The following is a 15,948-nucleotide window of genomic DNA, read 5'->3' as shown; positions in this document are numbered from 1 at the left end:
ACGTACCATTTGCCTAAAAATTGTTGCTGCCAAAGTCCACCCCTTCATGGAAATTTTATTCCCGGATGACAGTGACCACTTTCACCAGGATAATGCACCATTTCACACTGCAAAATTCATTCAAGAATGATTTGAGGAACAGAACGAGTTCAAGGTGTTGACTTGGCCTCCAGCTTTCAATCCAACCAAACGTCTGTGGGATGTGCTGAAAAAACAAATCCGATTCATGAAGGCCCCACTTGGCAACTTACGGGACTTGAAGGATCCACTACTGACAGCTTGGTGCCAGATACCACAGCATACCCGGCGTCTTTGATATGACAGGTCAGAGCTGTTTTAGCAGAAAAGTGGGGACCTACCTAATGTTGGGTAGGTGGTCAAAATTATGGCTGATCAGTGTGTTACCATAACCCATGCTTTGACTCAAGTTATAAAGCACGTGTGGTGTGAATGAGCCTGTAGTATGTCTATATTTAACTGATCTCTTGATACTGCTTCCCTGAACATATGGACCAATTTTGTGATGGGTATCAATGGAAGATTTTGTCCTCAATAAATGTGAATTTGAAGGAAAGCTTCCTGTTACACAGGCCCAGCAGTATTGGATATTGTTGGTTCCCCTATCCATGGTTCTTACATAAATGTGTTAGCTGTATGTTTTTATCTTTTGGTTGTTTTTAAATTAAATGTCCCGTGGAAGACAGGTTCCTGTATATCTGCTCTCACCTGTTTTTAGTGCTTAAAGTGAAATTAAAATTTACAGTGTACTACACAAGCTAAAAATAAATGTTTGAACCTATGTAGCTGGCATAAGATCAGTATAATTGTTTGTGGCACAAGCTGTTCTTTCACTCTGGTTTCTTCTGAATGTTTTTATAGCATTAATTGATTCTAGTATGTAGGCATGGTGCTGTTCTCCATCTCTGCCCCTCCTGCTATTGGCCCATCAACTTGCAGACAAGTTGCTTTTCTTATGTCATAGTTTAAAGTCCTAACGCCAGCCAAATTTTTATTTATTTTTTTCTTAAATGGTGAAGAATGATTAGAAAGGGCTTCAACAAATTTGTTCTCTAAAGTTCTGCTTTAGAACAGACACCACAAGATGCTTGCCATTACCTTTTTATATGCTTAGCAGCCTATCCGGTATAATCTTTGTTTCTGGGGCCTTGCTTTTGCTAACCTCATGGCTAGAGATGTAAAAATTCTGAACATTTTGAAGCCTTTGGAGAAAAACCAGTTTTTTCCTTGTGGTGTGTCCTTCTTCCTTTTTTTTTTTTTTTTTTTTTTTTGTTTTTTTTTTGTTGTTTTTGTAGGATGCACTCAATACTTGGGGTTCCTTTTGCATGATTTACTGAATCAATGCGGTGTGGCATGGAGGCGATCAGCCCTTGGCACCGCGGTGTTATGGAAGCCCAGGTTGGTCCACTGTGAGTCAAGTACTTCACACAACTGTGTGTATGTATGTGTGTGTGTCTCGATATATTATAATTTTTTTTCCGGTAATTAAATAATTCAAAAAGTGATATATATAAATCACTTTTTGAATTAATTACTGGGAAAAAAAAGCCCAGGAAATTAGATCCAGCGGTAAAGTTTGTTTTTATAGAGGTTATATATTATGTAATTACACTACACAGATAACAGATAAAAATTGGGTTCCCGTCCCTTCACTTTTATTTTTCTGGTATAACTATTTTGTAACTTTTCATAATAGACTGCACAACTAAGGGATAAAACATTGTTTTCCCATCCTTTTAGGCAATGTGGCTGTATACTTTTCACATTTTTCTGCTTTTTTGTGCTTGTTGTACTACTGACTCTGCCAAAGGCGAGATCTTGCCATTGATAGAATCACAAAGGTGCAAGTGACAATTTATCTATTTGGTGTTACCTCACTGACTAACAATGTAGCAGTGACTGAGAGACAATTCGCTGGTTTGCCCAGTGAGGAAGCAATGCCATAGGAGGAGGTAAGTGATCTGCTGGTACTCCTTTTGCTGGCGTCACATACCACTAAGGGTGGCAATCCTTACTTTGTGCTACACAGAACAGGATTTTTTAGACAAGCCTGGGGAATTAATTAAGCTTCCTGTGCCATTATAATAGAGCAGGAAGCTGGTGTCAGTGACAGCCCATATATTTCTCATGCCAGGTCTTATATATAGTGTGCATGTGTGTATTTTTTCTTCTGAATAAACCTCTGAGAGTATAATTAGAAAATTTTTACTTTTATGTAATCACGAACACGATCTCGGATCTGAAGTGTGGGAAACGTAGGTGTAGTCCTGGGCTATAAATATCACAGGCTTCTGTTTTCTGATGGTTTGCACACTATTATTATCACACTGTTCTTGTTTTTGAAAATGTTTGCATATCTGAAAAACCAGTATACCTTGCTTCTGCTTTTTTGACATGCGTAAAATTTAACAGTCACCAGTGTGCTATTCTAGTACGAAGACTTCACATGTTTTAAATCAACACCTGTAAATTCTTCAGATGTGAAGTGTGAACAGTTCTCTTGCAAAAGATACAAGCTTAATCTGCTAATCCCAACTGCCAAGTGTGATTGAAGATTATCAGAGAGCAAAGAACCTGGAAACCTTTTGTACAAGACACATTCCTCTAGGATACATTTATCAAACACAAGGCCCTGGACTGAATGCGGCCTGCCAGGCCATTTCATGTGGCCCTCACACCTCTCCTACAGCTACGGCACCCACTTTGTCTCAGTTGGCAGCAGAGAGGACAGAACTCCTGCTACAGATCCTGAACCTCTGTGCAGTCACAGCACCCCCTCATCTCTGCCTCCCCTGGTCTCAGCATTCAGCAGACTCTGGCAGCTGATTCCAGCCCTCCTCTGGTCCGCCTCCAGACCCTGCAGCACAACTTAAGGGGGATACACTGTGATGTAAGGAAGGGTGGAGAGCTCTTGACATCTGATGTAAGATGGAGTGGAGTGCTCTGGACATCTGCTAATAAAGATTATGAGAATAATATAATACTATGCAAGCTGAAAAAGAGGGTTACACACTGCTAGTATCATCCACAAGAAACTTTATTGGAGACTGCTCAGACAGAACATCGTGGCAGAACCATGTTCTTTCTGAGCAGTCTCCAATAAAGTTCCTTCTGGATGATACCAGCGGTGTGCGACCCTTTTTTTTCCAGACTTCATCTCCTACAGGAGTGTGAGTGATCTCTGTGCCAGTCTGCACCTGTCCTTCACAGCTTAAGTCTAAGTTATTAATAGCCGAATGCAGAGGCAATTATTTAATGATAAAGAGTAGATACATTTATTTAGTTGATGCAGCCCACAATGAAATTGAGTTTGACACCCCTGCTCTAAGGTATCAAACAAGGAAACAGAGGTTTACAGATTTGAATAAAATTTGCATGTATAAAAACAATTTTGGTTTTTGTTTTAGTTTTTTTAGTTTTTTGAAACTAAATTCATATTCTGAAAAAAAAAACATATTCTGAAAGCAGAATTGTGGTGATCAAGAACCTATTCAAATGTTCCCCTTTTTATTGTGTGATTTAGCTATGTAAGCGTGGAAAAACGAATAGGGTTGCTATCAACGATGCAAATGTTTGCATCAGTTCCACTGTCCCCGATCACTGCCACACCAGGTACAGTGCCCCTGATGTCTGTGTCACCAGTTAGTGCACCTGATCACCTCCACACATCTGTCCCAGTGTCCCTAAACACCGCCACATCTGTCCCAGTGTCCCTGATCACTGCCACACCAGTCCTAGCGTCACCAGACCAGTGTATGCCAGCAACTTTATTTCTTATCACCGCCACACCGGTGTAAGATAGCACCCTGATTGTCACCACACAGACCCAATGTTACCAGTAGTAGTCATCAGTAGTGTTTCGGACTGCTGTCACTAGACCAGTGTAAGCCAGTAACAGTGTTAGTGATCACGCCACACCAAGGCAGTGTTGCCTGGGACTGCTATTGGTAACCCTGCACTAAGCTATATTCCCTGACCACTTGTACAGAGGCAACCATTACAGTACATTGGTTTTGATACAGTTGGTTGATTTGTGTGACAACCCGGATACAATGTCCAATACATAAACAGTCCAGATACTGAAAGTACCACACATGTGGCACACTCAGGAAACCTAGCAGAATGTATTTTGGGGTGTAATTATGTATATGGTGTACTTCATTTTCCAAAAAAGTGTGACAAAAAATTACAACTTCCGTAAACTCACCATGCCTCTTACTAAATACCATGGATTGTGTATTTTTCAAAAAGGGGTAATTTTGGGGGTATTTTGTACTGTCCTGGCATTTTCAGGCCTCAAGAAATAAGATAGGCCATCAGTACATCAGGATTGATCAATTCTCAGATCTATATATACCAGTTCGTAGACTATATAACTTTCCTATAGAACAAAACAATATACACCGATTTGGGTTATTTACACAAAAAAAAAATTAGTAATATATATTTTGGCCTAAATTTTATAAAAGATTATTTATCTGCAATATGTTATAATGGAAACAATTTTCGATCTTTTTTCATTTATTTAGCAAAAAATAAACAGTGGTGATGAAATTTAATATAAGTACAGTGTTGCATGACCGCTCAATTTTCATTCAAATGTGATGGCGCTGAAAATTGGCCTGGGCAGGAAGGGGGTAAAAGTGTCCAGTATTGAAGGGGTTAAACACCAGTCTTACTGGAATGGTCACTTACATTAACCTCTGCATTTTAAAATTATACGGTTTGGCATGGTGACATGGTCTTAAAGCTTGCTGAAAGCTCTGTTAATGCTTTGTAACATTCTGTATGCGTTGTTTACAACTACAGAAAAATAAATAATGATTATATATATATATATATATATATATATATATATATATATATATATATATATATATATATATATATATATATATATATAATATTTATTTATTTATTATGTATTCTTTGGAATTTGCCTTCCTCTGTTACGATCCCATTTCCTTGAATTACTCTGCAACAGCATATTTAAAATCCTATAATTTCCTACTGTAAAAAAAGTTAGGTTTTGAAATGGGCTTGGCTTAGTAGTCTTTGCAGTAGATATAAATGAGGGTTAAATGAAATATTTACAGTCATTTTTTACAACTCCGATTCATAGAATAACATCTTAACAAATGTTTGAGGTGCTGTTGGCCTTTGACTATGTAAGGGAGCACCATCTTTTAGCATTTACACTATCCATGATTATAGTACTTCTGTACATAGGCCTCATTCAGAAGCAAATTACTTCTGAGTCCTTTGACTGACTTGCCTTTAAAGCGGAGTTCAATCCGGTTCTGTGTTTATTAAAAGTCGGCAGCTGTGGGTGTGGCCTAACACAACATGTGAGCGGACGTCTTTCTTAGCAGCTCCAAGATCCCCTCTGCATAATTCTGTGCAATCCTGTGTACCTGCCTCTATACTTCGGCTGATTTCCTACCTGGCTACTTGGTGAGGGCCTGTGCTCCTTTTTGAGCATTTAGTGGATGGGAATTTGCAAGAAGAAGCAGCCCCCAGCCAAAAAGGAATATCACCATGCGCTTCGGACAAGATGGCTGCCGCTCCACTGCTCCACATGAATCCCTTGCATCCACGCCAGAATTGTTTGGTGAGGAGCCAGACCCCTCTCTACCACCCTCCCTTGGGGTCCCCGCTCCACCGGCGCTGCTATCCCAGATCTCCCCTAGCGATGATAGCATGGAAGATGACCCGGAACCCGAGCCAACTCTGCTGGGTGTTCTTAAATTTATCAAGGTAAATCATTCAGATCTTATGGGCAACGTGGAGGAGCTTAAACTAGACTACTATAATGCGTCAATACATGAACAAAATCAGGGTTTGGGTCTCCTGACACGGATCGGCGCATTAGTGATCTGGAGGACAATGTTCACCCTGTCATCCCTGCTCTTAAAACCTGTGGCACCAAAATCAAATCACTGGAAGGCAAGGTGAACGATTTGGAAAACCGCCTGCTCAGAAACAACCTGTGAATGGTGGGCCTCCCTGAGTGGGTCGAAGGGTCTGACACGGTATCCTTCCTGGAATGCTGGTTCACCCAGGAATTTGGGAAAGACTGTCCCCCTGCTTTGTCCTGGAAAGAGCTCATAGAGTTCCCGGCAGACCGCTCTCTGAAGGTAACCCTCCCCGCACCGTGGTTATCCGTCTTCTCCACTACCGGGACAGGGACTCCATCCTACGCGCTGCTCACCTGAAAGGGAGGCTCAAGATCGACAACGCGACAGTATCCCTCTTCCCTCATTACTCCTCCCCTGCTGTCCGTGCATCGAGGGCCAAATACCAACATGTTAAGCAGATGCTACGGGAAAAAGCCATTCAATACTCCATGTTATTTCCTGCCACATTGAGGGTCGTTTACCAAGGTCAGGTGCATTTCTTTCAAACCCCAGTGAATACTCTCTCCTGGTTTGAATCCCTGTGATAACCTGGTCGTTTGTCTGACCAGGCACCTGAAACCTGAACTGGGTTCTCCTACTGGTAGTGAATCCTACCCTTATTTTTCTTCACTTTCAGCTCCTGGAATCGTTGCAAGGACAGGTACCCATAGTTATTTGCTCTGTCAAGAGGATGTAGATCTCCACGTGCGAGACTATGCTGCTAAGGCAAACTTTATTTTTGATCACGGACTGATCTAACATTTGTTCACTGACTTTGGCTGTATAGGTCAGGTCCCCTTCCTTCATTTATTAGCTGTTTGGGGTCTAAGCCCGCTCCTTGTTTTTTGGAGCTGGGCAGGGGTCAAATTCTGGTAGGGGTGTTTGCACTTGTACTTTTAAAATGTCCTACTTTCAATTTGCTCGAGTGTTTGCAGGTATGTGTGATGCATGTTTTGTGTGTGTCTCAAAATTTAAATGGGCCTTGTTATTTGATTTCCTTAAGGTGCACAGACCGTATATCCTGTTCCTACAGAAGACACGTTTAACAGGGTACAAGGTCCTTCTCAAAAAACACTGGGTACTGTACACTTCGGACCCAAAGGGTTGATATATTTTCCTCCTTTGTACAGTATATGCTGTGCCATTACTACTAGTGGTGTATGTGTCGTCCCCCCCCCCGTCACGGCTGCAGTCTTTACAGATTTGCGTGTTCACTTGTCAACCTTAACAAAACTTGCAACCCTCATTGTCTGAGACTTTAATTCGGTGCTTGACCCAAGTCTGGACCGCTTGAAGCCTCTTCACTATGAATCTAAGAAGTTCTGTCAGCGGTGTGCTTCCTTTGAATATGTTGACCTATGGCTACAGAGGAATCCCTTGGCTAGGGTATACTCGTATCAATCCCAGACCTACCGTGCTCTTTCCAGGCCGGATTATGCCCTGGGATCTAGCCTCCTCCTCTAGCCTCCTCTCGTATATAGTGCAAACGATATCAGACCACCCTGCCCTTTCAGTAGAGCTGCTATTGGGGGCACAGGCCCTCATTTTGGCTGTGAAAGCTCAGTCCACTCTAGATGACTACTCCTGATCTGCAGGAACCCATACACCAGGATATGTCTCATTACTGGAGGGACAATGTGGGGTCCTCTCCCATGGGCCCCACATGGAATGCCTTTAAGCGACTGTGTGGGGCTCTTACATCTCTAATATCGCCAAGCATAGGAAATCCACCCAGGCTACCCTCCAGACCTTGGATTCCTCCTTAGAAGCAGCTAGGACCCAATATACTACACTCCCCACTCCATATTCCCATGGTGTATTGGTGGGGGCACATAAAGCTCTTGATCTCTATATGGTGGATACCACTCAAAAACAACTGTATTTGTCAGCTAGGATACATGAGTACAGTGGAAAGAATGGCAAGTTGCTGGCATATCTATCTCATACAGCATACACTGATAGGTCCATATCACAAATTAAAATCCATGATGGATCAGTTACATCAGATCCTTCATTTATTGCCAGACGTTTAGGTCCTTTTACGAACACCTATACTCGGCTCCGGCACCCCCTGTCGAGCTTGAATTGGCGGGCTTCTTTGAATACATCCAATTTTCCAAATTGGAGGACTCCCACAGACTTATACAAAACTCCGGGGTTGGACGGTCTACCCGAAGAGTGGTACGAGCACTATGTGGAAGACCTTGCAAAACAACGACATTCTCTGTTTGAAGCTGCATTGGAGGAAGGGGTGCTTCCCGCCTCTGTGCGAAGCTTTGATGATACTCCCCAAACCTGACAAAGACAAATTATTATGCGGGTCCTATCGTCCAAGCTCACTATTAGTGATGTTAAAGTGCTGGCCAAACTTCTAGCTGTAAGACTACAGAAGGTTATTCTTCACCTTGTCCATCAGGATCAAACAGGGTTCATGCCTGGTAAGAGCACATACGATAACATTTGGCGTCTTTATTTACATGTTCACAGGGTGGCCATTGACCAAAAAAGCAGACTGGTGTTATCCTTGGATGTGCTGAAGGCTTTTGACACAGTTAATTGGTCCTTCCTTTGGGAAACCATGCATCAGATGTGTTTTATCCTTCACTACATCAATTGGGTTCGCCTGCTCTAGACTAACCCTAGGGCCAGAGTATGTACCAACAAGGACATATCTGATGTTTTTTCTTTACAGAGGGGTATGGGACAGGGCTGCCTGCTCTCGCCGCTTCTGTTTCCACTGGCCATAGAGCCTCTTGCTCTGGCAGTGTGATGGGGGGTGGCATATGTTACGGTGAGCAAATGGAAAAGATCTCTCCCTTTTGCTAATGACGCATTCATTTACCTAGATGGTTCGGAGCAGTCCTTTGTGTCATTAATGGGGGTCATGGAGGAATTCAGGAAGGTCTCTGGGCTACAGGTCGGTTGGGAAAAATCTGTTGCGTTTCCCATTGGCCCTAACCTCGATTACACATATCGAACTCGCTCCATATAAATGCAGATCTGTCTACTTATGAATCCCTTGACATAACTCCAATTATACTACACATGGAGTCTAGGCTCCGCACCTGGGCTTCCTTGCCTCTCAAGTTGATTGGCCGTGTGAACATTTGTAAAATGATATACCTACCCAAATTTTTATGTTTTTTTGTGCATCCCCAGTTTTTTGTTATAAAAATGTTTAAAAAAAATTAGACTAGCTTTTGTCCACCTTCCTCTGGCAGGGGGCAAGTCCACATTTTGCAGAAGTATCTCTTCAAACTGCTAAAGCAGATGGCGGATTGTCTTGTCCAAATCTAAGGCACTATTTTTTGGCATCACAACTTGGCTACGTCTATGAATTGTTCCTGGAGACCTCCTCATCTCCCTCCACCACTCTGCTGACTGCACTCTATGGTTCTAGGGCCTCAGCTGTGGATGCACTACACAGGTCGATACCTAAACGCTGCTCTCCGATAGAGGTTAGCTGGCTTGCCTGGCATGAGGGTACTAGAGTGTTGACAACTTCAGGAGGGGTGTCTCCTAATGCCCCCCTGTGGCAAAATACCAATTTCTCAGAGCTCCTGGCCCACCTGGACTCCCTGTGGTGGACATGACCTAGGGGTCACCCATATCTCTCACATTTTTGTTCATAACATTTTTGCTTCCTTTGAGTTGAAGGCCAGGTGTGGAGTGACTAATAAATTCTTTTTTAAATATCTTTTGTTGTGTCATGCCATCCAGGCACAGTTTGCTGGTTTGACCAGGAGCTCTCGGTATCACCTTTTGGAGGTGCTGTTGTCCTATCCAGATATTGAGAAACTGGTTATGACAGTTTATTCACCTTTTCGGTCAGCTGGGGTCAATCCCTTCCAGCTGGCTCAACGGAAATGGGAGGTTCTGATTTCTGTGCTGTCAGAGGAGGTGTGGGAGGAGGCCTCTGAAATCTGCTTCCAGAACCTTTTATAAGTTCTAATGATCGCTATACACAGTTCACATTCATACACCAGCTACATTATGCTCCTGCCAGATTGGCCTGCATGGGTTTTGACTCTGCATCCCCCTGTCCCAGATGTGGGCATACGGAAGCTGAGTTACTTACACATGTTTTGGTCTTGCCCTGCCTTGTCAGTATATTGGAAGGACTTTATTTTCTTTTTTTTGACAACACTTTTTACATTTACCTGTACCTCATTCCTGAAGTTGGTTTACTTGGTGTGTTAAATGACTTTATCCACAGGACTCATGCTCGTACCCTTGTACGTATATTGTTGTTCTATGCCAGGAAATTAATTCTGTTATGCCACATACACACGATAGGATTTTCCGACGGAAAATGTTTGATAGGAGCTTGTTGTCGGAAATTCCGCCCGTGTGTAGGCTTCATCGGACATTTTCCATCGGAATTTCCATCGCACAAAATTTGAGAGCTGGTTCTCAAATTTTCTGACCACAAAATCCGTTGGAAATTCCGATCATGTGTACACAATTCTGACGCACAAAGTTCCACGCATGCTTGGAATCCAGCAGAAGAGCCGCACTGGCTATTGAATTTTTCTTGGCTCGTCGACGTGTTGTACGTCACCGCGTTCTTGACATTCAGAATTTCCAACCAACTTTGTGTGACCATGTGTGTGCAAGATAAGTTTGAGTCAACATCCGTCGGAAAAAAAACATGGATTTTGTTGTCGGAAAATCCTATCGTGTGTACAGGGCATTACAGTGGAAAGTGTAAAAAATTGGGAAAAACCGCGCTAATATACCAAAATAATCAATAAGTGTAAAAAGCTGCAATCCCCACAACAAACATCAATTGTGGATAAACGTAGAAAAAAATATAAGGGGTTGCGCTAATACCTGTGTACCTTAATGCGATGTCTACAGTGAGAAAATAATTATAATGTGACTGTAAATAAGCCAAAAATAATGTGCAAACATTAAATGTAAATATAAAAAAGTCCCATCAAGTGAAAACATCAAAAATGATATCTTAGTGAGTCCACAACATCAACAGAACCCAACAAAAGTCCAAGTGATGATTGGTAATAATCTGTGACAACAAAGGAGGGTCCACCACCAAAAAATGAAAGGGGTAGCTCCTTACCAGATGGCCATGACCCCCCACTACAGAGGATCACAGCAAGCAGAAATCTTTACAGGCCCGAATTAGGAACTGCCAACGATATCCACCAGAGGTCCTCTCATCATCAGTCACACCAACGAATCCATGGCAAGGATCCCATAAAACACAGAGGGGGCTCACATAGTGTAAAACTGATAGATTTATTTGTATAAAAACAACTGACAAAGTGCACACTTACAAAGCGTGATGTAATGAACAGCCTTAAGTCCGGCTCCGTGGCCACCGGAGCTTGGGCAAACCCGTCCTTGCTGGAATACAATTCGCTTGGGGGTGAGGTCAGCGCGTCGTCTGGCTCCGCCCTACGCGTTTCGTGACATCATCACGTCTTCCAGGGGCACAGGCGGCGCGCTGCGTCACCTCCCTTAAATAATCCCAGACCTAAACCAAGCCTCGTTGTGGATCGCTGCACGCTATGGGCGACCCAAACCACCACAAACACTTCCGGTATCCGGATGCGTTCCACAGCGCGAGCGATCAACAGAGGCTGCATAATCAGGGCAGAATGGCTTAACCCAGTACGAACATAGAGACCCACAATATCTGTTTGGTGAATAAAAAGGCACTGTGAAAGGGGGAGTTGGGGATATAAAATTCCCATTCCTCCGTCTTAACATCTAAACCTGAATTTAAGAGACCGGAAGTACCAAAATCAATAAATCGTGGTCTCTAATCTGCCTCACCCAAATGGGTACAGCAGCGCCACCTCGTGGTGGAGTCCTACAAACCCATTAGATGACAAACATCATTTTTTTGACTTAAATAAACAATCAAAAAATTGTAATGGGGCTGAATTAACTTACAGTCGGTGAAGTGGAGCTACACAGTGGAAAAACGCTGTGGCTTCGGATATACAAACCTTTTACTGCACAGTGAATAAAGTATTGCCCACTTCAAGCTCATTTACCATGGCAGAGCCTGCCCTAAAAAGTTGTTCAAAATCTGGAAGCCATGGCTTGATATTGCTGATTCCTTTCGGAGAAACACTCCGCTATCCCAACAGTAGTGGGTTTTATAACACTATATTTGTACCTATCATGTGTTCAGATGGGCGCCCTCGGGTGGCTGGGGAGGGGTAGCAAGGCGTGTGTGTGTCAGTTTGAGAGACAAATTTGGTTGTTAATTGAGTTTGAAAGTTTTCCTCCTTTTATGAAACCGTACTGTTGAAGCAAGGGGTCCCTAGAAAGCAATATTGAGAACCCACTATATGACACCCCCCCCCCCCCCCCCCCGTTTGGGAATTGGAGGTTCTGAGTCTGATATGTTATTATGTTGTGCCAGAAGTTCTATAAAATTCATTGTATTCCTGATGTACCCTTTTTGAAAAGTGTCTGTTAACATTTTTTTATGGAAAATTCAATAAACAAATACTTAAAAAAAAAAAAAAAGTCGGCAGCTACAAAAAGTGTAACTGCTGACTTTTAATGCCTGGCGAAGGGGTCCTGCGTGACTCTCCTTGTGTTGTGATCATGCAATAAATTACACGTTTGGACGCTATCTACATCGTTCCATGGTGTGCTGGCAAATATCTTCTTGTGACTTTTAATAAACACACACTCAGCTGTCCCATGGTTCAGCGATGTGGGCGTCCGAAGCCTTGCTCCTCTCTCCCGTTTGTCTGCGGCGCTGGCATTACTACTGTGGGCACTTGACTGTGACAGCTTGCGGCTACACAGCCGGGTGCGCACTGCGCGTCATGATTGGCCGTGCAATCTTCTGGGACCTGTGACGTGTCCCGGATGATTGCAGGGAGGGAGTGGCCGCCTAGGTGGCCTGGAGCAGAAGTGGGAGCTAAGAGGTTCTGGTATCCTTTTCTGCTCCTAGTGTGCATGGACCCTTTTTATAAAGATTCCTGGGGTGTCTCATTGCAGTGTCATTTTATTCATGTTTTCTTTATTTGTTTCAGTTACCACTCAAGCACTGGAAATCCATATGAATCTCAGCACAACTTCATCTTCTCCTCATCACTTAAGTAAGTTCTTTGTTTAGAATATTTGCTTGAATGTTGAAATACCAGTATATCTTGTAGCAGTGATTCCCTAGACTGTCCTTTTGAATGAATAACCTGTTAAGGGGTTTGCAGTAAGAAAATTGAAGCTCAGTTGGGAACTGGCAGAAAACAGAAGTGGAGGCTTTGTCTGTAGCAGGCAGTTTGATTGTAGCTGAATATTTTCTAGAGCAGATGTCCAATCCCATGTGATCGTAATGAAATTAAGAAAAAAATGTATTGAAAAAAATATTAAAGTTAAACTGCACTTTAAGCACAGTTAGACTTGCAGTATTCCCCCTCCAAGTTTAAAAACTTGACTCTTCCTAATCCATGGAGATCTTGGCTGTGAACATTTGTGCCCCAATCTCTGTACACATGTACAGGGCCTAAAGCGCGTGTACATACATAAACATTCATTGCCTGACACATTTTGGTATCCTCATGTGCACTGGAAATTAAGCTTTTTCAATACTTCCCTTACTTGGGCAGTTGGGCACCTTTCGTTTTTTACTGTTTAGCAAGCATGTGCAACTTAAGATCAACCTAGCTACTTTCATCTACAACAGCTCACTGTCTTCCTCCCTAGACAAGCTTGCCCCCCTCACTACACGCAGAATTAGGCCCCGACTGCTACAACCCTGGCAAACAGATGACACCAGAAGTCTCAGAAAATGTAGCCGCGCTCTTGAGCGCCTGTGGCATAAGACTAAGACCCAGGAAGACTTCACACAATATAAATCTGCCCTCCTAAAATACTACTCCTGCCTTCACCCTGCCAAACAGACCTACTTTATCACACTCATTAACACCTTCTCATCCAGTCCACGTCAACTCTTCTCTACCTTCAACACTCTACTCTGTCCTCCACTGCCTCCACCCACCAACTCACTCACTGCCCAGGAGATTGCCAATCACTTCAAAACTAAGATTGATACAATTCATGAGGAGATCACCAATGCGCAAAAACCTCCCCCATGCAACACCCCATGTCCACAGACACAATCATTACTTCCCTCATTCAACCCTGCTACTATTACTGAGGTTGCTAAACTTTTATCTAGCACTCATCTAACCACTTGCCCCCTGGATCCTGTTCCCTCGCAAATGCTACGCTCACCCTCTGACTCGATTCTACACTCTCTAACTCACATTTTCAACCTCTCCCTCTCTTGTGGCATCTTCCCAAACTCTCTAAAACATGCGCTAGTCACCCCCATACTAAAAAAGCCCTCACTGGATCCCACCAATCTCAACTTACGTCCCATCTCCTTACTCTCCTTCTCCTCCAAACTTCTTGAAAGACTGATCTACAACCGACTAAGCGACCATCTGACCATGAATAAACTTCTTGATCCCCTTCAGTCCGGTTTTCGCCCTCAACACCCCACGGAAACTGCTCTCCTTAAACTCTCAAATGACCTACTAATGGCTAAAGCCAATGGACACTATTCTGTACTACTTCTCCTGGATCTCTCTGCTGCCTTTGACACAGTGGACCACCCCCTCCTCCTCAAAAAACTCCACTCCTTTGGTCTCCGTGACTGTACTCTTCGCTGGTTCTCATCCTACCTATCCCACCGCTCCTTCAGTGTCACTTACAACTCTACTTCCTCCTCTCCTCTTCCTTTTTCCGTTGGGGGTCCCCCAAGGTTCTGTTCTTGGACCTCTCCTTTTCTCAATCTACACCACCTCCTTGGGTCAGTTGATTGCCTCCCACGGCTTTAAATATCATCTCTACGCTGATGACACCCAAATCTATCTCTCCACCCCCCAGCTCTGTCCATCTGTCTCCTCACGCATAACCAACTTACTAGCAGACATATCAGCCTGGATGTCACATCACTTCCTCAAACTCAACCTATCCAAAACTGAGCTCATGATATTTCCTCCCTCAGGTGCCACTTCCCCTGATTTCCCTGTCAATATCAACGGCTCAACTATCAACCCATCTCCCCACGCCAAGGTCCTAGGTGTAATCCTGGACTCTGAATTAACCTTTCGACCCCACATTCTATCACTATCCAAAGCTTGCCGCCTCAATTTCCGCAACATCTCCAAGATACGCCCCTTCCTAACCAATGTCACCACAAAGCTTCTAATCCACTCCCTGGTCATCTCCCGCCTCGACTACTGCAACTCCTCCTCATTGGTTTACCTCTAAATAGGCTATCCCCACTTCAGTCCGTCATGAACGCTGCTGCCAGGCTCATCCACCTCACAAACCGCTCAGCGTCTGCTATACCCCTCTGCCAATCCCTCCATTGGCTGCCACTCAGTCACCGAATTAAATTCAAGATACTAACTATAACTTACAAAGCCATCCACAACCTGGCCCCCAGCTACATCTCTAACCTAGTCACAAAATACCAACCTAATCGTTCTCTTCGCTCCTCCCAAGACCTCCTGCTCTCAAACTCCCTTGTCACCTCATCCCATGCTCGCCTTCAGGACTTCTCCAGAGCCTCCCCCATCCTCTGGAATGCTCTACCCCAATCCGTCCGATTTTCTCCTACTTTATCCACTTTCAGACGATCCCTGAAAACTCGTCTCTTCAGAGAAGCCTATCCGGCCCCCACCTAACAACTGTACATTTATCTTCTCAATCAGCACATCACCCACAGTTATTACCTCTTGTATCTCTTGACCTTCCCTCTTAGATTGTAAGCTCTAAGGAGCAGGGCCCTCTGATTCCTACTGTATCAAAGTGTATTGTATTTGTACTGTCTACCCTCAAGTTGTAAAGCGCTACGTAAACTGTTGGCGCTATGTAAATACTGTATAATAATAATAATAATCACATGCCAATTATATTTAGAATTTTTTTTTATATTCAAACTGTGTTTGCAATTTAAAAAAATAGATTGGTTTGAGCAGAGTTTTAATTTCTTTGTTTTTGTGTTTGTTCTTTTCATCCTCCATCCTCCCCC

The 15,948-nt window shown here is 43.4% G+C and overlaps 1 protein-coding gene across 4 annotated transcripts in view; it reads left to right on the top strand.

Moving 5' to 3' along the window:
- LG10H1orf159 (linkage group 10 C1orf159 homolog) overlaps positions 1-15,948 on the top strand; it is a 111,569-nt gene that overhangs the window by 70,168 nt on the left and 25,453 nt on the right. For all 4 annotated transcript variants that reach the window (XM_073603069.1, XM_073603066.1, XM_073603067.1 and 1 more), the window contains exon 6: positions 12,938-13,003. In XM_073603069.1, the coding sequence (XP_073459170.1) occupies positions 12,938-13,003 (66 nt within the window). The remainder of the gene's footprint in view (positions 1-12,937; positions 13,004-15,948) is intronic.

The sequence above is a fragment of the Aquarana catesbeiana genome, linkage group LG10 (genome assembly GCF_042186555.1).
Source record: "Aquarana catesbeiana isolate 2022-GZ linkage group LG10, ASM4218655v1, whole genome shotgun sequence".
NCBI classification, from domain to species: Eukaryota; Metazoa; Chordata; class Amphibia; order Anura; family Ranidae; genus Aquarana; species Aquarana catesbeiana.
The sequence above is the reverse complement of the archived record's forward strand: the minus strand, read 5'-3'. Positions and strand labels throughout refer to the sequence as shown.